Source organism: Amia ocellicauda, chromosome 17 (assembly GCF_036373705.1).
Source record: "Amia ocellicauda isolate fAmiCal2 chromosome 17, fAmiCal2.hap1, whole genome shotgun sequence".
NCBI lineage: Eukaryota > Metazoa > Chordata > Actinopteri > Amiiformes > Amiidae > Amia > Amia ocellicauda.
In genome coordinates, this window is record NC_089866.1 from 14,636,358 (window position 1) to 14,660,886 (window position 24,529).

Genomic DNA, 24,529 nt, shown 5'->3' on the forward strand with positions numbered 1-24,529 from the left:
AACTGCCCCAGTCATGCTGCTGACTCTTTTCCTCCTTTTGGTTTTGTTGATCAAACAGAAACTGAGACATTGTAAATGTATTTTGAATTACTATGACTATCATTGTTTCATTTTTTTAAATGTGCTAATGGCAGCTGAGAGGATCTGTTCAGTTAGTTTTGAGCAGCAGCAAGAGCAGAAAGACAGCTAGCAGCCCCGATCCTGCAGGCCAGGGCTGAGAGCTGTGCTGCTGCCTCTCTGGGGGGCGCCTGGCAGAGAGAGTGCCGATGGGATCTTTGTCACCTTTTTGTTTCCACAATAATGATTATTATTATTATTATTATTAATCCACACAGCACTGGCTCCAGTCTGGGCCCCTACTATACTATACTATACTATACTATACTATACTATACCAGAGTTTCCCACCGATACTGAATCATTGAGTGGGGGGGCGATCGTGCATTGTGGGGGGAAGTGACTGCGTATTGTCAGGGGTGCTTGCGAATCAGGTTTAACCATGACAAACAACAGCGGGGGGCAGAGCATGTGCACTTGTGCTTTAAAGTTTTTTTTTTGGGGGGGTTAGTGCAGCGGGAAACCCTGTATACTATAGCACTGACTGCACATATATAGGAGGATGAGGATGAAGATGAGGATGATTGTGGCTGTACGCAGTGTGTGCTGGGAGCAGAATGCCTCTGCAGGAATGTGTGAGTTATTAATAGAGCCATCCTCCTGCCCTTATTAATCCCACTGACATTCCCACCGGGGGGGGGCTGTGTACTGGGCGCTAGCGGAGCAGCGAGGGGGGGGAGAGCAAAATCGGATCAAAACCATCAGTTTCCTCACCTGATTAACTGACAACAGCAGCTCCCCCCCTTAGTCTGAGAAGGAAAGAGAGTGAGGGAGCGAGAAGGTCTGCTGTGCTGTGAGAGCAGAGGAGGGAGGACAGAGGAGGGGGCAGAGGAGAGGGGCTGCATTCAGGACCCTCTGTCTCTCTCTGGCTCTGAGTCAGTCAGTCAGTGTATCAGTCGGTCAGTCTAGGAGGGTGACATCACTGTTATAGGTTCATGCTCACAGTGTGCCTGGGTACTCTGGGATCTCAGCAGTACAGTAATCAGATATTTTGTTATTTTTCTTTGCTCTCTGTCTGGTTTCTTCGTTCGAGGAGAGTGAGGTCTGTCCTGTACTTCCAAGAGTTATACTGGGCAATTCTGAACATTTTACGTAATGGTCTGTAAATAACTGTGGTGTTCTGCTCTGTGAATACTGCACTGTTCTTCCCTACAGTGCAGCACTGTACTGTACTGCACTGTACTGTATTGTATTGTATTGTATTTGTGCACAGAACTGTATCTTACAAAGCACCAATCGGAGCAGACTTACACACAGCAGGGTCTCACTGCAGGCTGGCCCCTTGGGGAGAGGAAGGGGGGATTGTTGGACACACTGGACCATGTGCTGTTTTCGTTGTTTTGTTTGTGTGTATTCTCCCCCACTCCTCTCTCTCTCTCTCTCTTTCTCTCACTCCCTCCCACTCTCCTGCTTGTCTCTCCTAATCCCCAATCCTGTCAGATCCCTTCACGCTGCACTGCTCCTGCCTGTGGACTTTGATCAGGATCCCATGTCAGGCTCCCCCACTGCCCCCCCGAGGAACAGTCCCCAGCACACACTGTCCCCCCAGAGTGAGGCTCTGACACAGTGGTGCCCAGCATACAAAACCTTGACATCTGGGCCCTGTGTTCTGTTGACAGTTGACATTCTCTCCCATGATTCCACTTGTTGTGTCCCATTAGCCAGCCAGTAGTGTACTGTAGTGTACTGTAGTGTAGTGTAGTGTATTGTACTGTAAGGCTGCTTAGAGTGACTGGCTACGCTGTTACCCTGCGTGTGTGCATGCCTGCGTGTGCATGCCTGTGTGTTAGTGCCTGTGTCTGCCAGTTAAGGCTCTAGCTCACTGCCAACCAACCTGATGAAGCAGGTATTGAGCTGTACTGGCCTGTATTGGGCTGCACTGCGCTGTCCTACCCTCTTCTGCTCCTGGCCTCCTCTGCAGCCCAAATCCCCAGCAGTCAGAGCCACGCTGCCCCACAGAGTTCTGTGTTATTACTTTGTCTTTGTCTTCTGTTTGTTTTACCCCTGCAGATGAATCTCAACTGGTGTTCTTGTGTATTATTATTATTATTATTATTATTATTATTATTATTATTATTATTATTTATTTATTAGCAAACACCCATTACAAAATATAAGAGCAATACAAAGTGAAATAATACAGTGCAGTTCAAGGCATAATACATTTTACAAATTCCAATTTACACAAGTGTATACAAGATATACAGTAAACAATATATGAGGTCTTTCATCCTAGATTGTAAAAGCTGATCAGTGCAGACAAGATGTTAGGTCACAGTCAAGGGCCAGGGGAAAGGAAGCATAGAGGAAATCAAAATAAACAATACGAGTACTAGTAAAGTGTGGGGGGGGTAATCTTAATGGCTTTACTGTTTTTCTCCTTTATTATTGAAAAATAAAAACCGGTGGCTTCATCTGCCAAGGTGAGCTTGCATAAGGGGACCTACTAAGATGCGCACACACACACACAATAGCAAACAGGTTAAAATGTCAAACCTGGGTGTGATTGTTCCCTGCAGCCCCCCCTGCCTCCCCTGTATGGCCCCCCATTCTCTTCTCCCAAGACCCCTGCTGTTCAACCCACAGCCCCCCACCTGCCCCACTCTGCTCGTTAAAATTAATTAACAGCAATTAAGAGCCAGGCTGCCGAGCTGTGTGTATGACTGTGCAACACCTCACACACACACACTCTCACACTGATACAGACAGACACACACACTCTCTCACTGATACAGATACACACACACACTGTTGTGACTCTGGGCATTGTGTGCTCCCACTGTAATGTGCTGTCAAAAGTGCAGGCCTTCCTCCTCCCCACAGGTGTTCTCTGAGCCCCTCACTGCACTTGCACCGACACTGCTTCACTCTGCAGTCCTATCAAGTGCTTTCACTGTGTGTGTGTGTGTCTTTTGTTTGTGTATCTGTCTCTGTGTGTGTGTGTGTGTGGGTTTCGGGGCCTAATGGTAAGGTGGGTTTAATCACTCACTCTCTCTCTCTCTCCCTGTAGGGCACATCAATGTTCTCGCTGGTCTGTCTCGCTGGCAGACAGGTTCACTCGGATACACACTGTGAATAGAGCACTTAACACTGACAGAGAGACAGAAACAGACAGAGAGAGAGGGAAAGAGAGAGGGAGGCAGGTATAGAGGAAGGGTTCTCCATAGAAACATGCTTTAGCCTGTCAGCAGTCTGAATGGGAGACAGAGGAACAAAATAAACAATTGTGTTTATTGTGTCTGTCTGTCTATGTGTCGTCTATCTGTCTGCCTGTCTGTGTTTATGTGTGTGTCTGTCTGTTTGTGTGAATGAGAGCTGAGAAAAGGGAGAGGGATGGAGAGAAAGGGAGGAGAGAGAATGAAGAGAGGAAACAAAATGAGAGAGAGAGGCAGAGAAAGAAGAAGAGACAGAGAGAAGCAGAGAGAGAAGAGGAGACAGAGGCAGATGTAAGAATGGAGAGATAGAGACAGGGAGAGGCAGAGTGGAGAGATATAGGGCTGGAGAGGGATAGTGGCAGAGAGAAGGGTGGAGAGAGAGGCAGAGAGATTTGAAGCGAGATAGATGGAGAGGCAGAGAGGGATGGAGAGAGAGGCAGAGAGAAGGGTGTAGAGACAGGGATGGAGAGAGAGGCAGGGCTGGTGTTTAGTGTTTAAAGCAGGCTGGGGTGTGTGTGCTGTGAGTGGAGCTGCCCCCCCACCTGACCTAGTTTCCACTGCAGTCAGCTCTGAATCCATTACTCTCTCCCAGCTTCTCTCACATTCACACACACTGCACAACACTAAACAAACTTTAGAGTAGGAACTGTGGTATTTTGCCTTCCAGCAATCACACACATACTCACAAACCTTATCAATTAAGCAATTATCACATCATGAAGGCTGTCAATTAATCGCCAGACATCTCCCTCTCTGACTGGGACCAGTGCTATCTCTCCTACCTCTATATCGCTGACCTAGGCCTCCCTGCACTTTTTCACTCGTCCTCTCTCCCCCTCTGATTTATTTCTCCCTCATCTCTCTCTTCCCCTCTTGCCCCTTGCCTCTCTGCTCTCATCTCTTGTCTCTCCTCTCTCCTTCTCTTTCTCTAGTCCTTGAAAGTCAAGGCTCTCTCTCTCTCTTTCTGCCTGTTCTAACTCGAGAGTTTTGCCCAGACCTGCCTCTTGCTGTGACAGTGACAAAGAACACAACCACAGCTGCAGCACCACTCCCTGCACACTCTACACTTACAGTATATAACCTGCATCTCTCTCTCCCTCTCCCCCCGTCTCTCCTCCCACCCTCCTCCTCGCCCCTCTCTCGCCCGCCAGGTGCGTTGGGGGTGCTGGAGGCGGGACTAGTGCCCAGGCTGGTGCTGAGGCTCTCCAAGGAGGGGGAGGCGGTGCAGGAGCTGATCCTGACCACACTGGGCTCCTGCCTTCGGGTGGACGCGCTGCCTGCTCTGGCCAGCGATGGCGTTTCGGCCTTGAGGGTGTCCCTCATCCACCCCTCCCCCCGCGTCCGCGCACCCGCTGCCCGCGCTCTCGTCGCTATCAGGTCAGGCAGGGCATGGCCAATACACCGACACTACTGAAAGAGTTAAACCAAAACAGGAGACACTGTGTTCTCCTGTGAGTGTGCGTAACAGTGTTTGTGAGTGTGTGTGTGTGTGTGTGTGTGTGTGTGACAGTGTGTATTGTGTGAGAAGGCAGTGCTGCCTGTCTTGTGACTGTTGGAATGTGCATTACTGCAGGGAAGAATGGAGTGCAGTACAGGGCAACAGTGTCTGTGTGTTTGTGTGTAAGTGTGTGTTTGTGTGTGTGTCTGTGGATGTGTGCGTGCCTATGTATCTTATGACAAGTGTAAAATACAATATACAATATACAAGGTGGGTCCTGCACCGGTGTACTGCAGATCAGAAGCCAAACAAGCAAGAGACCTAATAAAATACAAATGGGAGAGGGGGTGTATGTATGTATGTGTGTGTCCAGCTATATAAAGGCACTGCACGGAACGCACACTGACTCCTGATTCACCACTCAATTCATTGACTAAATTAATTAATTGTGCACTTTGTGCGTGCGTGTGTGTGTGTCCATCCTGCAGTGTTCCTCTGGAGGGGAAGGTGAAGTTGTGTGAGGAGGGGGTGGTCCCTGAGCTGGTGCGTCTCCTTGGTGACGACAATGCAGAGGTCAGAGGTCATGCTGCTGCAGCTCTCATGAATACGGCCGTCACCACACAGGGTACGAGATAGTGGGATAGAGGGGGCAGAGGGGGGCAAATGGGGAAGAATTGGGAATAGTGTGAGAGGAGAGGGAGTATGGGAGCTCTTCCCTCTCCCCTCTCTCCTCCCCTCTCACTCCTCTCTCTTGCCCCCTCACACACCCCTCTCCCCACTCTCCCTCCCTCTCCCTCTCCCTCTCTCTCCTTAGGTAAGTTCCTGGCCCTGGAGGCCGGTGCAGTACCAGCCCTGTTGGTGCTGGCTCAGTGTCCAGGGGCTGTGGAGAGCTGTAATGCCCTGCGCTGCCTGACATGCCTGGCAGAGGCCCCACCCGGCCGCGCCCAACTGCTCCCTTACGTGCCCCTGCTGCAGCAGCGCCTCTCCCACCCCAGCGACATCGTCCGCCAAGCCGCCCTCACCGCCATCCAGGTCATTACCTGGACACCCTGACTCCCTGACTCTGACTTCACATCTTCACATACTGACTGACACACCTGCACTCTCAGACACACTGAGTGACCTAATGAAATAAATTAATAAACACACTACCTCCACTGCTGTACCTGTCCACTATTTTGCTGGATTTGAGCGCAGGTGTGGGGACTGCTTGCCCCCTGCAGGACAAACTGTGAAACAAACTTCTTAATTTCTATTATTATTACTGTATTATTATTACTATTATTATTAATTGGCAGAATACCCATGACTACAGTTATTCCATAAACAACCTTTTCACACACATACAAAATCACATTATATGAGAAGTGAAAAATACAATATACAATATACATGGTGGGTCCTGCACCAGTGTGGAACTGCAGATGAGCTGAGATCAGGAGCCAAACAAGGAAGAGACCTAATAAAATGCAAGAGGGAGAGGGGGATTGAATGAGAGAGGGAGAAAGACAGCTGCTCCACAGCCACACCACACAGGCACCCTGTATGTGTGTCAGTCTGTCCCCTTGTGTGTGTGTGTGTGTGTGTGTGATTGTGTCTCTCTGAGTCTCTTTGCGTGTGTCTGTCCCGTTTTTATATGTCAGTCTGTGTGCTGTCGTGTGAGCTGAATGTTTTATTATTATCATAAAGGTTGAAATAATCTAATACATAATTTCATACAAACACTTTAATTGACAATCCACCTCTGTCGCCTGCTGGGATACTATCAGCTGTTGCCGTTTCCAGACGGACATGAAACAGTGTAACACAAGTTGTGTACGAACAGAGGAACAGGCGGAAGCAAAGGCACCAAAACAAGAGGCAGAATAAAACAAACAGGAATAAAACACAACACACGGCGGAAGTCCTGATGGCCCATGTGTGGCCGTCTGTGCAGCGGTGCGCGGACTCGGGTCGGAGCGGGCGGTGACGTAGCCACGGCTGTGATTGCAGCGCTGGGGGCATCTGCCACTGCCCCAAACAGGGAGGCTGCAGTTGTGGACATTGGGTGAGAAACGATCTCCATTCAACCACTTCGACTCCACAGCGATAGCCGCTGACTGCACCCTCGGTTTAGCGCGTTGGTCGCTGTAATGTATTGTTATATTGCGGAGATAGCGGATAACGTCATTAACGAACTGCGTCAGAACTCGGTCTGTCAAAACTCTAGTGCACTGCATTAGTTACACTGTATCGCATTGCACTGTACAAAACTGCGCTGCTCTACACTCACTGTAGTATACTGCACTGTACTATACTACACTGTACTACACAACACTGCATTATGCTACACTGTACTGATATACTGCACTGAACTGTACCACACTACATTATAATACACAATACTGCATTCAGATCACACTGTTCATTATACTGAACTGTAGTAGATCTGACAGTATTGAATAAAATACTGCAGTATAGTTGTGCATACTGCAGTATAGTTGTGCACAACTATACTGCAGTATTTTATTCAATACTGTCAGATTGTACTGAACTGAACTGGTGTTGTGTGTTGTTCTCTGCAGCGTGTGCAAGTGCCCAGGGTGGTGGGGGGCGGTGTCACACTGTTTCTGTTCCCCAGTCCTAGCCGGGCAGCGTCGCCATGAGGACCAACAAGTCCTACAAGCTGGTCATTCACAAGAGGGGCTTCGGGGGCAACGGTGAGTCCAGCCCCTACTGCTGCCTCTCCTCCTCTGGCCCTCTCTGACTCTGTCTCTCTGTCTTTTCTTACCTCTCCTGTTTCCATCTGTCTTTGTGTACTATTGTTATTACAATGATCGATTATTATTATTGTAGTGCTGACAGTGATGTTGTTTCTGTCCCCAGAAGATGAGCTGATGGTGAACTCTAAGGTGTTTCCTCAGGTGCGTCCCGGCGACATTGTGGAGATCGCCCATCCCAACGATGAGTACAGGTAAGACACACGCATATTCACACATACAACACACTCACAGATGCACTCACCTGTACCAACAACGAGTACAGATGAGACACATAATATGCTTAGTAAGAAATTATGAGTAGACACTGCCCTCTAGTGGTTCTACAGGACTTCATCACACAGACGTCAATGGACCAGTCACTCCCAATTATTCCATATAAATGTGTGTGAGTGAATGTGTAAGTGTGTGTGAGTGTGTTAATCTGAAACCTTTTAACCCTCCCCTCTGCCCCCCCGCCCAGCCCACTGCTGCTGCAGGTGAAGAATCTGAAGGAAGATCTCCAGAAAGGTGTGTTGTGGTTTTTATTTTTTATAGGGGGTGGTGGAATCTACTCACTTGTCATTCCCAGTGGCAACAGTGTCACAGGGTGAGTGTCACAGGGTCAGTGCTGTGTTTCAGAGACTGTAAGTGTGGACCAGACTGTGGCCCAAGCCTTCAAGCTCCGTGCCTACCAGGATGTGTTCGTCAACATTGTCGACCCCAAGGTACCCCCACACTCCCCCTGTTGAGATAAATACTTGAAAGAAACAAAAGATAAATCAATTCAATTTAAGGTGCTTTATTGGCATGACAAACAAATTTGTATTGCCAAAGCAATTGAACATACATGTATGGAAAATAAATAATATAATTATAAATCACAATACCTTATAATAAAGTACAGAAAAATAAAATATAAATTATATTTTATACATACAAAAAATAGATTTACTATGTACAGATTCATTTCTCTTTTGTTTTTCAAACAAATACAAGAACATATATTACAAATGAGTATTTACACTTCCCTTATAACTTTATAAATCTCTCACTCATCGTCCCTCCTTTCCCCTGGGCAGGATGTGACCCTGGACCTGGTGGAGCTGACCTTTAAGGACCAGTACATCAGCAGGGGGGACATGTGGCGACTGAAGAAGAGCTTGGTGAGAGAGAGAGAGAGATGAAGGAGAGAGAGTAATGGAGCAAACAGAGTCAGTGAGAGTGTATTAGTGGGCTGGGTTGTGTGTTACAGTGATGGGGAGATAGTGAGTCAGTGATGTCTGTGTGTGTGTTACACTAAGGCACCCCTCCCTCCCTGCCTCCCTCCCTCTCTCTTTTCTCTCTCTCTCTCTCTCTCTGTGTGTCCAGGTGAGCTCCTGTGCGTACGTCAGTCAGAAAGTGGAGTTTGCTGGGATCAGGTACAGACACCTCTCTCCCTGTCCACCAGACTCTGTCTGTCTCTGTCTGGCTATCTGTGTGTATCTCTCCCTGGATGTGACTTTGTGTGACAGTGTGTGACAATGTGTGTTGCAGGGCTCAGGCCAGTGAGCTGTGGGTCAGGGGGGAGAAGGTGACGTGTGGCTACATCAGCGAGGACACGCGGGTGAGTGGGTTGGGGGGCCGGGGAGGGGGTGGATTGGGACTGTGCTAGTTGCTGTTATCATTGTGTCGATCTGAAAAACTGAACCTTGCTTTTTTTTTCTCTGCAGGTGGTGTTTCGCTCCACCTCTGCAATGGTCTACATCTTTATTCAGATGAGCTGTGAGATGTGGGACTTTGACATCTATGGTGAGGCTGCAGGTCACTGTGTGAACAGCGGGGGGGGGGGGGGGGGGCATTCTGCTCTCTCTGTTATTGTACTGGACTCTTGCGGATTCATTTTTTTTAAATCTAAATGTACCTGTAAGACCATTCCTCAGCATGTCCATCTCCCCTCCTCCCCTCTCCTCTCCTCTCCTCCCCTCCCCTCTCCTCCTCAGGTGACTTGTACTTTGAGAAGGCAGTGAATGGCTTCCTGAGTGACCTGTTTGCCAAGTGGAAGGTGAGGGGTTGGGGGACGGGGGGTGGCTGAGGCTACACCTACAGGCTAGGAAGAGGAGGGAGAAGCAGGGGGTACTCAACACTGTTACACTGCAACATCTTGTATTAATAATTAAAGAACCTAATTGATTAATTGGTTTCCGCCAGGAGAAGAACTGCAGCCATGAGGTCACCGTGGTCCTGTTCTCTCGCACCTTCTACCAAGCCAAGAGCATCGGTACAGTGTCCGTCTATCTGTCTGTTTGTTTCTCTCTTGGTCTCTCTCTTTCTGTTTATCTATGTAGGTTATTTATCGATCGTGTGAATTGTCTCTCACCTGTCCTCTTTGTTTCCTCCATCTCTCCCTCTCTCTCCAGATGAGTTTCCTGAGGTCCTTAGAGGCTCTGTGTGTCAGGACCACGAGGGTCGCTTCTATGAGGATTTCTACAGGTCAGTTCTCAGTCCGTCACTTGCGTATAGTGCTTGTGTGATGAACAATAAAAACAAATTAGTATAGCAAGTAAAGTTAAAGTTTGATATGTAAAGTTTGTCTGTCTATGTGTGTCTCTCTTTTTCTGTGTGTGTGTGTGTGTGCAGGGTTGTGGCTCAGAACGAGCGGCGTGAGGAGTGGATGTCCCTGCTGGTCACCATTAAGAAACTGTTTATCCAGTATCCTGTACTGGTGCGTCTGCAGGGGGCAGGTAGGCCACACTGCCTGCTACAGTGTGTTGTTGATGTTAGTACTATGTGTGATATTGGTGCTTTGTGTGTTCTTAATATTGTGTGCATTGTGTTATTGATATTGTGTGTGCTGTGTTGTTGATATTGCGTGCGCTGTGCTGTGTGTTTCAGATGGGTTCCCCAGCGGACACAACTCCACTGCAGCTCAGGGCAACTATCTGGAGGCCATTAACCTGTCCTTCAATGGTGAGACAGGAACGCCATTCCCCTGACTCTCACTCTCTCACATCCCATCTCTGTCACTCTCTCTCACCTCCTCTCTCTCTCTCTCCAGTGTTTGATAAGCACTATATAAACCGGAACTTTGACCGCACCGGTCAGATGTCGGTTGTCATCACTGCGGGGGTGGGTGTGTTCGAGGTGGACCGGCTTCTCATGATCCTGACCAAGCAACGCATGATTGACAATGGTGAGCTGTGAGGGATACGCCATGCACCAGCACGCCAATATGCAATCACACTAACACGCAAACATGCCAACACACTAACATCCAAACACACACATGCCAACACACACATGCCAACACACTAACATGTAACACACTATTATTACATTTCTTAGCAGATGCCCTTATCCATTTGTTACATACCCATTGGTACAGCTGGGTTTTTACTGGAGCAGTCTGGGTACATTACCATATCAAAGGTACAACAGCAACCTGGGACTGAACCCACGACTTCCACTCCAGAGCCCTGACTCTTACCACACACTGCGGCCCTCCACTAACAGACTAACATGCCAACACTCAAACGTATAGCTGCACTCCGTCTGCCTCTATTCACTGTCTGTTTCTCTGGTGGGGGGCAGGTATCGGGGTGGACCTGGTGTGTATGGGGGAGCAACCACTACACGCTGTTCCACTGTTTAAGGTGAGAGCCCTGTGCTGTACTGTGTTGTGCTGTACTGTGTTGTGGTATTGTGTTGTGTGGTGTGTTGCTGTTCTGACCACCCTCTCTCTCTACAGCTACACAATCGCACAGTGCCAGGAGACTCCAGACTAGGGGATGACTACAATCTCCCCCACTGGATCAATCACAGGTAATGTGTGTGTGTGTGTGTGTGTGTGTGTGTGAAAATGTGAATGGGTGAGTGTGTGTGTTTGTGTGTGTGTGTGAGAGAATGTGAATGGGTGAGTGTGTGTATGTGAACGTGAAAGGGCACAGGGAGGCTGGTCTGTCAGCAGTACTGGTGCTGGGTCTCACTGACTCTCTGACTGCTCGTTAAGGAATTAATATAATTTGTTTTGTAATTGCTGAGCTGCCCCAGAGCCCTGCAGAGTGAGGGCAGCAGTGTGTGGGACAGTGTGTGAGTCTGAATCTCTCTCTCCAATTCACTCTCTCACAGTTTCTACACCTCTAAGAGTCAGAGCTCGTGTAACTGTTTCACCCCCCGAATCAAACTGGCCGGGCGGAAGGTAAAGACTGACAGACACACTTACACAGGGACTGAAGGCCAGACTGACAGACAGACATTTGCTGACGGACAGACAGACACACTGACTGATGGACATGGTTGTAGGTAATGTCTGTAGTGTGACAGTTCCTCTCTCTCTCCCTGTGTCGTCTGCAGTCTCCCTCTGAGAGAGGCAAGAGCAGTAAGGAGCATGGTAAGAACAACACAAGAGTGTTTGTGTAACTGTGTGCACATTTGCTTACTAGTATATATCCAGTGCATGTCTTTACATGTTTACATGTGTGTGTATGTGTTGAGCAGTTTATATCCAGCGTGTGTAAGTGTGTGATTGTGTGAGGTTTCTATACAGAGTCTGAGTAGTCAGTGTGTGTATATGCATTGTGTGTGAGCAGTAATAGTGCTATCTGTGAGCACTCTCCCTCTGACCCCTGACCTCTGACCCCTGACCCCCAGCCCTGGGAGCCCCAAAGGACTCTGAGAATAGCCTGCCCATCCAGGTGGACTATGCTGCCCATGATGCCCAGGTGTTCCGTCTGCCAGGACCATCCCGCGCCCAGCGCAGCACCCACTACAGGTACACTGTCACAGCACACAGGCATACTACAGGTACAGGTACCTCTCTCCTCTCTAAGTCTCTCTCTCTGTTGTCGTGCAGTCGGCCAGTGCGGGACCGGGACCGCGAGCGGGACAGGGAGCGGGAAGTGGGCGGCAGGAAGAGCTCGAGTTCCTGTGACGTGTCAGGAAGCCCCACCCCCAGCCGCGCCCTGGTGCCCCCCCCCGAGGAGCAGCGCAGCCTGGCCTCGGACGACAGCCTGGGCCGCGTCTCCAGCATCCTCCTCATCCCCCGCGGACCCCCCGCACAGTATGAGGTCAGCAGCTCGCTGGGCTACACCAGCACCAGAGGTGAGGGCCCTGAGGCTGCGATACTGGGATTCAAGTGTTCTGTGCTGGCAGTGCATTTTGTGTTGGCAATTTGTTTACCTTTGTTTACCTGTGTGTGTGTGTGATCTCTCTCTCTCAGAGCTGCTGGAGAAGATGCTGGAGTCTCAGCGGGACTCCAGCGCACCGGGCAGGTTCCACGTGGGCAGTGCAGAGTCCACCCTGCACGTGCGGCCGGGCGGGTACACACCCCAGCGCGCCCTCATCAACCCCTTCGCCCCCTCCCGCATGCCCATGAAACTCACCTCCAACCGCCGGCGCTGGATGCACACTTTCCCCATGGGTGAGAGGGAGGGAGAGGTTCCTGTCTGAGTGTCAGTGTCCCAGTGTGTGGTTGTGTGTCAGTGTACCAGTGTCTGGTTCTCTTCAGGCCCGTCAGGGGAAGCAATCCAGATCCACCACCAGACCCGTCAGAACATGGCGGAGCTTCAGGGCAGCGGCCAGCGAGACCCCGCCCACACCTCTGCAGAACTGCTGGAGCTGGCCTATCACGAGGCCACAGGCAGGTGAGACCCACACACCAGGGAGGCAGGGGAGGAAGCGGAGGGCTGAGTTCTCCCAGGGGGCTGCTGGGTAATTAAGTTCCTGTTCTTGACCCCTAGGATTTGGCTGCTGTTGTTTCTTGTGTTTTATTGAATGCGTTGAATGCATTTTCAGGGGATACCAGAGTCCTGTCCATCGGTTTCTCTTTGTCCATCTCTCTCTCTGTGTCTGTCTGTGTACCTGTGTCTCTGTCTCTGTACAGGCGGACTGCAGTCAGACAGCTTGGTGAGAACGGGTTCTATGTGAGTGGCGGCAGTGCAGACGACTTCACCAGCAGCCCGGCCAGCAGCAACAGCACAGGTACACTTGTTGTGTGTTGGTGCCATGTTGTGTATCAGTGCAATGTTGTATGATGGTGGTGTATTGTGCATCGGTGCCGTGTTGTATGATGGTTCCATGTTGTGTGTCGGTGCCGTGTTGTTTGTTGTTGCCATGTTGTAAGATTGTACTGTGTAGTATGCTGGTGCCATGTTGTACGATTATGCTGTGTAGTATGTTGGTACCGTGTTGTATGACGGTGCTGTGTTGTGTGTGCAGGGACTCCAGTGAACAGGGGCAGCTCGTTCGAGGACTCCTCCTCCAGCAGCCCGGACCCCAGTGAGTGACCCTGCCTGCCCAGTGCTGTCCTCCACTGTCCCTCCAGGGACTCGTCCATTCATAGCTTGTCCACTTGAGACAGTGCTGGACAGGACTGTGTGTTGGTACATTTTTGTGTGGACATGTGACTGGGACATATTGTTAAAATGCATGTGTGTAAAAATCTTTGAAGTATGTGCGTGCACATATTTATAATTATATATACACGTACAGTGAGGGAAAAAAGTATTTGATCCCCTGCTGATTTTGTACGTTTGCCCACTGACAAAGAAATGATCAGTCTATAATTTTATTGGTAGGTGTATTTTAACAGTGAGAGACAGAATAACAACAAAAAAACCAAGAAAAACGCATTTAAAAAAAGTTATAAATTGATTTACATGTTAATGAGTGAAATAAGTATTTGACCCCTTCGACTTAGTACTTGGTGGCAAAACCTTTGTTGGCAATCACAGAGGTCAGACGTTTCTTGTAGTTGGCCACCAGGTTTGCACACATCTCAGGAGGGATTTTGTCCCACTCCTCTTTGCAGATCCTCTCCAAGTCATTAAGGTTTCGAGGCTGACGTTTGGCAACTCGAACCTTCAGCTCCCTCCACAGATTTTCTATGGGATTAAGGTCTGGAGACAGGCTAGGCCACTCCAGGACCTTAATGTGCTTCTTCTTGAGCCACTCCTTTGTTGCCTTGGCTGTGTGTTTTGGGTCATTGTCATGCTGGAATACCCATCCACGACCCATTTTCAATGCCCTGGCTGAGGGAAGGAGGTTCTCACCCAAGATTTGACGGTACATGGCCCCGTCCATCGTCCCTTTGATGCGGTGCAGTTGTCCTGTCCCCTTAGCAGAAAAACACCCCCAAAGCATAATGTTTCCACCTCCATGTTTGACGGTGGGGATGGTGGTCTTGGGGTCATAGGCAGCATTCCTCCTCCTCCAAACACGGCGAGTTGAGTTGATGCCAAAGAGCTCGATTTTGGTCTCATCTGACGACAACACTTACACCCAGTTCTCCTCTGAATCATTCAGATGCTCATTGGCAAACTTCAGACGGGCCTGTACATGTGCTTTCTTGAGCAGGAGGACCTTGCGGGCGCTGCAGGATTTCAGTCCTTCACGGCGTAGTGTGTTACCAATTGTTTTCTTGGTGACTATGGTCCCAGCTGCCTTGAGATCATTAACAAGATCCTCCCGTGTAGTTCTGGGCTGATTCCTCACCGTTCTCATGATCATTGAAATTCCACGAGGTGAGATCTTGCATGGAGCCCCAGACCGAGGGAGACTGACAGTTATTTTGTGTTTCTTCCATTTGCGAATAATTGCACCAACTGTTGTCACCTTCTCACCAAGCTGCTTGGCGATGGTCTTGTAGCCCATTCCAGCCTTGTGTAGGTCTATAATCTTGTCCCTGACATCCTTGGACAGCTCTTTGGTCTTGGCCATGGTGGAGAGTTTGGAATCTGATTGATTGATGGCTTCTGTGGACAGGTGTCTTTTATACAGGTAACGAGCTGAGATTAGGAGCAGTCCCTTTAAGAGAGTGCACCTAATCTCAGCTCGTTACCTGTATAAAAGACACCTGGGAGCCAGAAATCTTGCTGATTGATAGGGGATCAAATACTTATTTCCCTCATTAACATGCAAATCAATTTATAACTTTTTTGAAATGTGTTTTTCTGGATTTTATTGTTGTTATTCTGTCTCTCACTGTTAAAATACACCTACCATTACAATTATAGACTGATCATTTCTTTGTCAGTGGGCAAACGTACAAAATCAGCAGGGGATCAAATACTTTTTCCCCTCACTGTATATACAGTATGTGCGTGTGTGTCTGCGTGTGCGTGCGTGTGGGTGCATGTGGGCAGAAGTTGACCACCAGATCCTCCTTCCAGTCGGGGTTTGCTCTCTTTGTCATCTGCCTGGGAGGAGCATCAGTGTTGCTGCTGGGTTTTACTGAGGCGGGTTGTTGGCTACACTGAACTACATTGTTAGTCCCCCCTTCACTCCAGTGTGTGTGTCTGCAGCCAGAGCAGGAGTTCTAATAGGAGCTCGTGTGGTCATATTACAGTGCCAGTAATACTACAAAACAGTCATACAGCAATACAATCATACTACAATACAGTCATACAGCAATACTGCAATACAATCACACTATAATACAATTATACTACAGTATGGTTTGCCAATAATACTACAATCCAATCATATGTTTCTGGATTGGCCTCGTCAGTGGCCTTCAGGACCTCTCGCCCCCTCCAGTGAAGGACCCTGGACCCCCACTGCCCTTCTTCGGTCCCTGCCTCCCTCTTTTCTCTCGCTCTCTGTATCATGCGAGTCATGCTGCTGTCTGGCTGTCTTACCACTCTCTGCTCATCTGAAAAATAACATTTAAACACCTACACACAGCACATCTGCACACAGCACACCTGTACACAGCACACCTGGGAATGTAAACTGCAGCTTTATTTCAGTGCTATGTGGAGCACAACAGCAGCACCTGCCTGGTATAAATACACCTCCCACAGATCTCACCTTCACTCCCTCTCTCTCTATACATATCACCCAGTCTTTCCCATATCTGTCTCCCCACCTCCTCCCTCTCCTCCTCACCCCCTTTCTCCCCCTCACTCACCCTTTGTCTCTCCACTCTCCCCGTCAATCTCTCCTGTGTGTGGGTCTTGTCACCAGTATGTGCCATGACATTGCAGTTTAACTAACAGACTGCTATACTTCTATCCTGGCCTTTGCTGGGCTGCACTGTAGTGTGCTGTAGTGCACTGTACTGCACTCTAGTGTGCTGTGCTTGGCTGTGCCGTACCTTGCCGTGCCGTGCCGTGCCCTGCTGTGCTGTGCTGCTATAGTGTGATGAGTGTCTGCACAAGCTACCTGAAAATCTGCATGATGAAAATACTCACTATTACTAACCCATTGATAATTAAACAACAACAATAATTCCACCCTTCTTTTTTCTTGTTTTTTTTCTCTCGTTTGTTTGTTGTTTGTTTGTTTTCCTCTCTCTTCCTCTCTCTCTCGTTCTCTTGCATGTTCTCTCTCTGTCCATCGATGAATCTGGGGATCGGTCCACCTCCTCCCTCACCTGCCCCTTCCCTCTGCCTCTTTCCCTTCGTCTTCTATCCGCTATCCCCCTTCCCTCTCTCCCTGGCTGTGGCTGTCTTGGTGTGGTGTGCCTCCTCCATCCTTCCCCTTCCCCCTTCCCTCTCTCCTCTTCTCCGTCTCCCTCCTTGTCTGTGTGTGTACATTTGTGTATGTGTGTGTGCATACGTGTCTGTGTGTCTCTGCGTTTGTGTTTGTATGTCTCTCTGTGTGTCTGTCCATGTGTGTGTGTATCTGTGTGTGTGTTTCTGTTTGTCTGTGTGGTGGCTGGGGGGCTGTTGCTCTGACAGCTGTGGTGCTGTCTGCCCCCCCAATAGTGCCAGGGTTCTGTTGCACGGTCGGGGTGGACTGGAAGTCCCTGACCACGCCGGCCTGCCTGCCGCTCACCACCGACTACTTCCCAGAGAGACCCACCCTGCAGAACGACTACACTGAGGGCTGCTACGACCTGCTGCCACACACCGACCTGGAGAGGTGAGAGAGAGAGAGAGGGAGAGAGGGAGGGAGGTAGAGAGAGAGAGAGAGGGAGGGAGGGAGGGAGGGAGGGAGGGGGGAGATAGAAAATTATTACGTTCTGCCTTATTTTTCTCTCTCTTTTCTCCTCCCTCTCTCACACCCTCTCCTCTCTCTCCCTCCCCAGGCGTGAGGAGGACAGCAGTTTGATGTCAGCCCCCCAGGTGTTTGAGGAGTTCATTTGCCAGCGGCTCATGCAGGGGTATCAGCTGATTGTGCAGCCCAGCACCAGGAAGCCCCCCCCGTCTACCGCACCTCCCCTCAGCAGCAGCCCCCTCTACTCCCGAGGTACTGAGAGGGAGCGAGGGGGTTGGGCAGGGTGAGAGAGGGAGGTTTTGGTCATTGTCTTTTTGACTTTTTTCCCCTCCTCCACTTCTCTCTCCCTCCGCCTCAGGGCTGGTGACGCGCAGGAAGATAGAGGAGGAGGAGAGTCAGTACTGGCTCAGCATGGGCCGCACTTTCCACAGAGTCTGCCTGAAGGATCGCATCATCACAGTCACGCGCTACCTGCCCAAGTGAGGGACTGCCTGCCTGACTTGACCGACTGACTGACCGATACACCAACTGACTGACTGACAGTTGAATTTTTGCCGGAATGACACAGTGTCTGTCTGTGTGTCTGTCCGCGTGTCCACAGGTACCCGTACGAGTGCGCCCAAATCCAGTACAGCTACAGCCTGTGCCCCTCTCACTCGGACGGGCTCTTCCAGTCCTGCTGGGTGGACTTCAGCCACGAGCGCCTGGAGGAGTACAAGTGGAACTACCTGGACCAGTATATCTGCTCTGCCGGGTCCGAGGACTTCAGGTAGAGAGAGGGAGAGGGACAGAAGGAGGAAGAGAGATGGAGAGGGGGAAGAAAGGAAAGAGGGAGAGACGGGGAGAGCGATATTCTGTATGCATGTAAAAATGATATAATTGCAGCTTCTCTCTGTCTGTCATTCTCCCCCCAACCCCAGTCTGATCGACTCTCTGAAGTTCTGGCGGACGCGCTTCCTGCTGTTGCCTGCGTGCGTGGGGGCCGTGCGGCGCATGGCGGAGGGGGAGGGGCGCTGCGATGTGTTTGGGGAGCGGCCGCGTGGCGAGGGTGGCGACTGGGCCCTGCTGGACGGCTTCATCCGCTTCACTGAGGGGCTGAACCGCATCCGTCGGCGGCACCGCTCTGACCGCATCACCAGGGTGAGACAGCCAAAGCAGTGAACTTGTCAATAAAGAAACACTTCTAATGAATATCCCTATTCCAGCTGAACTTTTACCTCCCACTTCTCTTTCTCCCTCTCTCTCTCTGTAGAAGGGACCAGCCATGAAGAACCTGCCAGTGTCAGGGCCTCTGGCTGCCTACCCCCCTGAGCCATCAGCGCCCCCCATGGGCAAGAAGGGCACCTCCGCCCTGTCTGCCCTGCTGGAGATGGACCAGAGGTGAGATTGAACTGCACTGTCGAACTGAGTGAGTGTGTGTGTGAGAGTGTGTGCGCATATGTTGCGTATTCTGTGCCAAATGCAGAAATCTTTTCAGTAAGCAAAGTTGTCACCAAAATAAATTAATTAATCCAGTTCCTAATTGATTAACTGGGTATGTGACATCTGCCCTGTGTGACTCAAGCCCTTTTGACGTGTGATGCATTTCCTTTGCAGGTGTCTGGAGGAGCAGCAGGCAGCTATGCATGTTGGGAAATCTGTAGCACCGCTGAATGACACTGCAACTGTTTCCATGATGCCCACTTTTGTCGACAGCCCCCGAAAGGTGAGGGAGGGAACTCACACTCACACATTCTCACACACATGCACATATAACTTAATAGATATTTGTATAGAGAGAGTTTTGTGTGGTATAACTTTTTGTTTGTTTTACTTTTACTTACTTTTATTTTAGCAGCTGGTTATGCTGTGTGTTACAGTGCATGTTGGTGTGTTACAGTATGTGAGTGTTGCACTGTTTTTAAGTGTGCAACTGTAAATGTGGTGCTGTGTTCCAGTGTGTTACTGTGTTGCAGTGTTGTGTTGCTGAGGACTGTGGGTACTCTGGTTTTCCCACAGTGGTGACTATATTCTCTAGTATTCTCTCTTTCACCTCTCTCCACCTCCTCCTTCTCTCTCTCCTCCTCCTCCTCCTCTCTCTTGCTGCACCTCCCACACACTTTCTCTTTCCCTCTCCCTGTCTCTCTCTCCTGTCCTCCTCATTCTCCTTCTCCTTCTCTTCCTCTTCCTGCCACCCACTCTCCACTCTTCTTCTCTTTCCGCCTGTCTCTCTTTTTCTCTCTCTCTCTGCGCTGACAGGATGGTGTCTTCTTTCTGGAGTTTGTTCGCAGCCCTCGCTCCTCTTCCATCTTCCACCCCCAGGTCAGTGACCCCCAAACCTGCCCCAGGGGGCAATAACAACTGCCCCTACCCCACTTCCCTCTAATACACCCTGCAGAGCAGACAATCCAGACTGACAGGGCAGAGACACACGCCCAGTGTAACACAAAGCCACATCAACTACCACCCCCGACCACGCCCAATGATGCACAGAACTACACCTATGACTGGATGACACCCATCATACCACTGTCACACCTGACCACACCCACTGTCGCTCTCTCTCAGCTCGGCCTCCAGGAGCAGGAGAGAGAGCTGGGCAGAGTCATGTGTGTCTGAGCTTCAGTCCATCGGAGAAACTGTCTCATTATCTGCCTACCAACTAAACTGACTGTCTGCCTGCCAGTTAATGTCTCTGTCTTTCTGCTGAACTATCTGTCTGTCTCCCTGCCTGCCCGCCTGCCTGCCACACTGACTGTCTGTTTGTCTGTCTGATAAACTGTCTGCCCGCCATTTTATCTGACTATCTGTCAGTGACTGCTTGTATGTCTGTCTGTCGATGCCAAGGGTGCCACAGGAGACTGTCCTGACCCCTCCCTCAATCAGGGGAAACTGTTTGCTGCCCCCTTCCCCCATCTCACAAAGATGAAGCTGAACGAATCCCAACCAGGCCGAACTGGGCCAGACCTCCTCTTGAGTCGGCATCTGTCCATCTGTAGCAGGAACTGTGTGTCTGACCTTATGTCTCTCTGGTCCTGTGTCCCTTCCTGTGTGACTAGTTGTCCGGGGATCAAACTTCAGCCAGTGCTGTAGAGAGTGGAGCGACTGACAAGGTGGCTGTCCAATCAGGAGAACGGGCCGGAGCCCAGCCGGGGGCCACACTGGTTTCTCAGAATTCTGTGGAGGCGGGGTCAGTGTCGGGGGTCGCTTTGGAGACCAGGTGAGGTGGTTTGGGAAAGTAACAGAACCATGTGTGTGGGACAGTACGGTGCAGTGTGTAATGAGTTGTGTTGTTACTTTGTGTTGGTGTTTTGTAGTGTGTAACAGTGTTGTGTTTTCTTGTTGTGCTGCAGTGCGGGGACGGGGCCCGGCGGAACAGCTCTTTCTTCCTCCTCCACACTGACAGAGATCCTGGAGGCCCTCAGACACCCAACGTGAGACTCTCTCTTGTTGTTTATGTGTTACAGTAGGGGGTGTGTGCGTCTGTATGTGTGAGTGTGTGTGTGTTGAGTAGCATGTTGTTGTGTAGCAGGATGAGTGTTGTGGTTTTTTGGCAGTATAAGGTCACTGGGCCTGCACTGTATTGTGTTGTGTTGCAGTATAGGATGATATTGTGTTGTTGTGCTGTTGTTGTGCAGGACAGGGGTGCAATTATTGCCAGAGCAGAAGGGTCTGCCTCCCAACTGCTTCATCAGTGCGGAGGTTGTTCATTGGCTGGTCAACAATGTGGAGGGCGTGGCCACACAGAGCATGGCCGTCGACATCATGCAGGTACCTCGCCATGGCTCCTCCCATCCCTTGTCCAGCCCCGTCCTCTCCATAAAGCTCTGTGTCTGTCTTTTTGTGACCCTGTCTGTCCCTCTGTGTGACCCTGTGTCTGTCTGTCTGTCCCTCTCTGTGCAGAAGATGCTGGAGGAGCAGCTGATCACGCACGCGTCAGGGGAGGCCTCACGCCCCTTCGTCTATGGCTTCTACTTCTACAGGATCGCAATGGACAGGGACAGGGACCCAGACCGTGGTGAGTACGCTCCGTCTGCCTGCTGTCTGACCATGTTTGTATGTCTGTCAGTCTGTCCTTGTTTACTTGTGTATGTCTGTATATGTCTGCCTGGCTGGCTGGTAGCTTTCTCCATCAGTCTGCATGTGCGGTTTCCTCTGTGTGCCCTGACTGTCCACTTGTCTGTCTGTGGAAGCCTGTGACAATCTTTCTCTTCTTCTTTCCTTCCTTCCTTCCTTCTCTACCTCCTCCCCAACTCCCCCTCCCTCCAGCAGGTGGCGGTGGTGTCCAGCAGTCCCAGCAGCAACAGCCCTCTGCGGCCGCCCTCGAGGACTTATCGCTGTTCCAGAGGAAGTGGTTCGAGGTGGCGTTTGCTCCCGAGGAGCGCCCCCCTGCCGACCTGCCCGCCTTCCTGCTGCCCTGGCTGCCCAGCCGCCCCGCTTCCTACGCCAGCCGGCACAGCTCCTTCAGCCGCAGCTTTGGGGGAAGAAGCCAGGCCATAGCACTGCTAGGTAGACCCCCGAATGACCCCTGCCCCCTCTCTTTAATGTTCCTGTGTCTTGGATTGTTTCTTGCTGTCCCTCGCTTTCCTTCTCTCTCTCTTTCTCCCTCTCACTCTCTCTCTCTCTCCCCCACCCTCTTCCAGCTGCCACAATGCTGGACCAGAAGACCGTGACCCTGGACGTTGACGTGAATAACCGTAGCAACCGGATGGAATGGTGCAGCTGCTATTACCATGGCAACTTCTCCCTCAGCACCGCCTTTGAACTGAAGCTGCACTGGATGGCTGTGACTGCCGCGGTGCTGTTCGAGATGGTCAGCCTCGCCTCCTCTTCTCCTCTCTTTTCCACTTCTTCTCCCCATCTCTCCTCTCCTCTGCTCTCTTGTCCTCCACAAACTCTCCCTCCCTTCCCTGCCTTCATCCCTGTATTGTTGTGTATGGTTGTACTGTATTGTGTTGCTGTGTATGGTTGTTTTGTACTGTGTTTTGTTGCGTGTTCTGAATTGCTGTATATTGCTTTGTTGTGTATCACTGTGTTGTGTTTCGCAGGTGCAGGGCTGGCACAGGAAGGCGGCGTCCTGCGGGTTCCTGCTGGTGCCCGTGCTGGAGCTGCCCTTCGCGCTGCCCAGTGTGTTGTACGGCGACCCGCTGCGCGCCCAGCTCTTCATCCCCCTGCACACCGCCTGCCTGCTGCGGCCGGGCGCTGACAACATCTTCGAAAGTGAGGCGGGGCACTGGGGGGGCAATGGGGTACTGGGACATGGAGGGGGAAGAGGGTACATGGATTCACTTTCTTCTCTCTCTCTCTCTCAGACTTCGAACCCGAAACCTACTGGGATCGCATGCAGCTCTTCCAGGAGGCCATCCTGTACAGGTGAGTTTATCAGCCACCTCTGACCTTTCACCCCTCATCTCTCACCTCTGACCTCACCTGTCACTAATCACCTCTCTCCCATATTCCTGTCCTCTCCTGCCACCCCTCACCTGCCAGCTCCCTCACCCTCATCTTCTCTTACCCCCTTTCTCTCCCATCTCCCCATCTCTCTGTTACCCCTCATCCTCCCTCTCTCCTTTTTTGTTGTTTTTTCATTTCATGTCTTTGTTTTGGTTCAATAAAGTGTTTTGTAAAACTCAAAAACTCTCTCATCCCCTCTCTTTCTCTCTCTCAGGTTTGGATTCATTCAGGACAAGTTCTCCGCCTCCACCTTCAGCTTCCCAGCCGACATCAAGCCGCAGTACATCCATGTGACCGGTGAGCTTATTCCCTCCTCTCTGTCCCTCCTCTCCCCTCACTCTCCCTCCCTCTGCTCCTCCCCCTCACTCTTCTCTCCCTCTTTCCCCCTTAGGCACTGTGTTCCTGCAGCTGCCCTACTCCAAGAGGAAGTACCCGGCGACTGGACAACCGAGGCGTCGCCGCAACTCCGCCAGCTCCTCCACTCAGAGCCTGTGCGGGGGCGGAGTCGGGGGAGACGAGCATATGATTGGCTACAACTGGGCCTACAACACCATGCTGACCAAGGCCTGGCGCTCGGCCGCCACGGGGGATGAGAGGCTGGCAGAGAGGCTGCTCAGGGACTTCACCGACTTCTGCACCAACAAGGACGACCGGCTGCTGCGCTTCTGGGAGAGCTGCCAGGAGAGGATGAATGCCAGTGCCCCCTAGAGGGACGGAGGGAGGGAGAAGATAGAGAGAGAGAGAGAGAGAGAGAGAGAGAAGGAGGTTAGGTGGAGCCCCACACCTGTCCAGCAATGTGGACAGTCAGACGGACATAGAGTGTCCACTTGACGGGGGTATATGACCTGTACAAGAAGGTTTTTTGTGCATAAAAATAACTGTAAATTAATAAAAATATTTCTCCAATGTGTTTTGTGTGGTTTGTGTGTCAGTGTGTGTGTCTGTGTGAGTGTTTAGTGGGACAGGGGGGTATAAATGCAGAGGCCTTGGCAAGGAGACTTTGCTGCACTTTATTTCATCTGAAGCTTTCAGAGAGAGAGAGAGAGAGAGGGTGGGAGGAGAATAGTAATCTATTGCATCACAGGATGAGTCGAGAAGGGGAGCAGGAGTTTGTCCTACTATTGCATCAGCAAGCCTTTCAGAAAGATGGAGAAGGACCGCAGTATGTAGATCATAATTAACCCGATACTGAGCATTTAATTTGCAGAAACATGCACACAAATATAAATAATATCCATAACTATAAACGGAAGTGGTATTATAGTGAGAATGCAACCGTCTTCGAGAGGCAAGCTGCAGTTCTACTCGGAGGCCACCAGGGGACGGGCCTGTGCAGCCCAGTGTGCCTGAACCGCAGAGTGCAGCGCAGAACAGTCTAGAACTGGAAGTGCTCAGTCCAGGCCTCCTGCCTGGCACCACTCCGGGATTTGCCTCTAACCAAGATTTAATTTAAATTTTGTTCTTTTTCTTTCTTTCTTTTTATTTGAAATAATGTATTGGTTATGAATATAATCTCTCATGAAGTGAAATGCTGATGCTTTGAAGATTTGCCCTGTTGTAGTTACAGTATTATGATTTAGGCTGTAGAAAGAATGTATTTCCTGTGTTTATTTGAGTTTGTTTTCATTTTTGTTTTTCACAGTCAGTATTCATTCATCCCAGGCCTGGGGCAGGGTTTCAGACGGTTCATTTAAGTGAAAAAATGAGTTCAGTGTGTGTGTGTTTGTGCA

The 24,529-nt window shown here is 50.4% G+C and overlaps 2 protein-coding genes across 7 annotated transcripts in view; both read left to right on the plus strand.

Moving 5' to 3' along the window:
* LOC136712361 (radial spoke head 14 homolog) overlaps positions 1-5,867 on the plus strand; it is a 33,578-nt gene extending 27,711 nt beyond the window's left edge. For both annotated transcript variants that reach the window (XM_066688898.1, XM_066688899.1), the window contains 3 exons: positions 4,424-4,649; positions 5,199-5,335; positions 5,525-5,867. In XM_066688898.1, coding sequence (XP_066544995.1) covers positions 4,424-4,649; positions 5,199-5,335; positions 5,525-5,763 — 602 coding nt within the window. In that variant the 3' untranslated portion in view covers positions 5,764-5,867. The remainder of the gene's footprint in view (positions 1-4,423; positions 4,650-5,198; positions 5,336-5,524) is intronic.
* Positions 5,868-6,498: 631 nt separating this feature from the next.
* On the plus strand, positions 6,499-23,705 carry depdc5 (DEP domain containing 5, GATOR1 subcomplex subunit). 5 transcript variants are annotated; one of them, XM_066688891.1, is made up of 43 exons: positions 6,499-6,757; positions 7,275-7,409; positions 7,576-7,663; positions 7,933-7,979; positions 8,091-8,176; positions 8,531-8,614; positions 8,820-8,869; positions 8,985-9,054; positions 9,161-9,239; positions 9,431-9,492; positions 9,639-9,708; positions 9,848-9,920; positions 10,068-10,171; positions 10,323-10,397; positions 10,486-10,620; positions 11,019-11,080; positions 11,176-11,249; positions 11,556-11,625; positions 11,781-11,817; positions 12,078-12,198; positions 12,280-12,527; positions 12,646-12,846; positions 12,934-13,069; positions 13,309-13,406; positions 13,644-13,703; positions 17,108-17,291; positions 17,458-17,618; positions 17,725-17,845; positions 17,968-18,135; positions 18,287-18,506; positions 18,619-18,746; positions 18,963-19,071; positions 19,605-19,667; positions 20,405-20,565; positions 20,699-20,779; positions 20,984-21,116; positions 21,249-21,363; positions 21,615-21,854; positions 21,989-22,158; positions 22,394-22,565; positions 22,658-22,718; positions 23,014-23,096; positions 23,191-23,705. In XM_066688891.1, the coding sequence occupies exons 2-43, from the start codon at positions 7,352-7,354 to the stop codon at positions 23,505-23,507; spliced, it is 4,875 nt and encodes a 1,624-aa protein (XP_066544988.1). In that variant the 5' UTR covers positions 6,499-6,757; positions 7,275-7,351; the 3' UTR covers positions 23,508-23,705. The 5 variants fall into 5 exon arrangements, with proteins under 5 accessions (XP_066544988.1, XP_066544990.1, XP_066544991.1 ...); XM_066688893.1 differs by having other exon boundaries at positions 21,618-21,854; XM_066688894.1 differs by having other exon boundaries at positions 17,135-17,291.
* Positions 23,706-24,529: the final 824 nt, after the last annotated feature.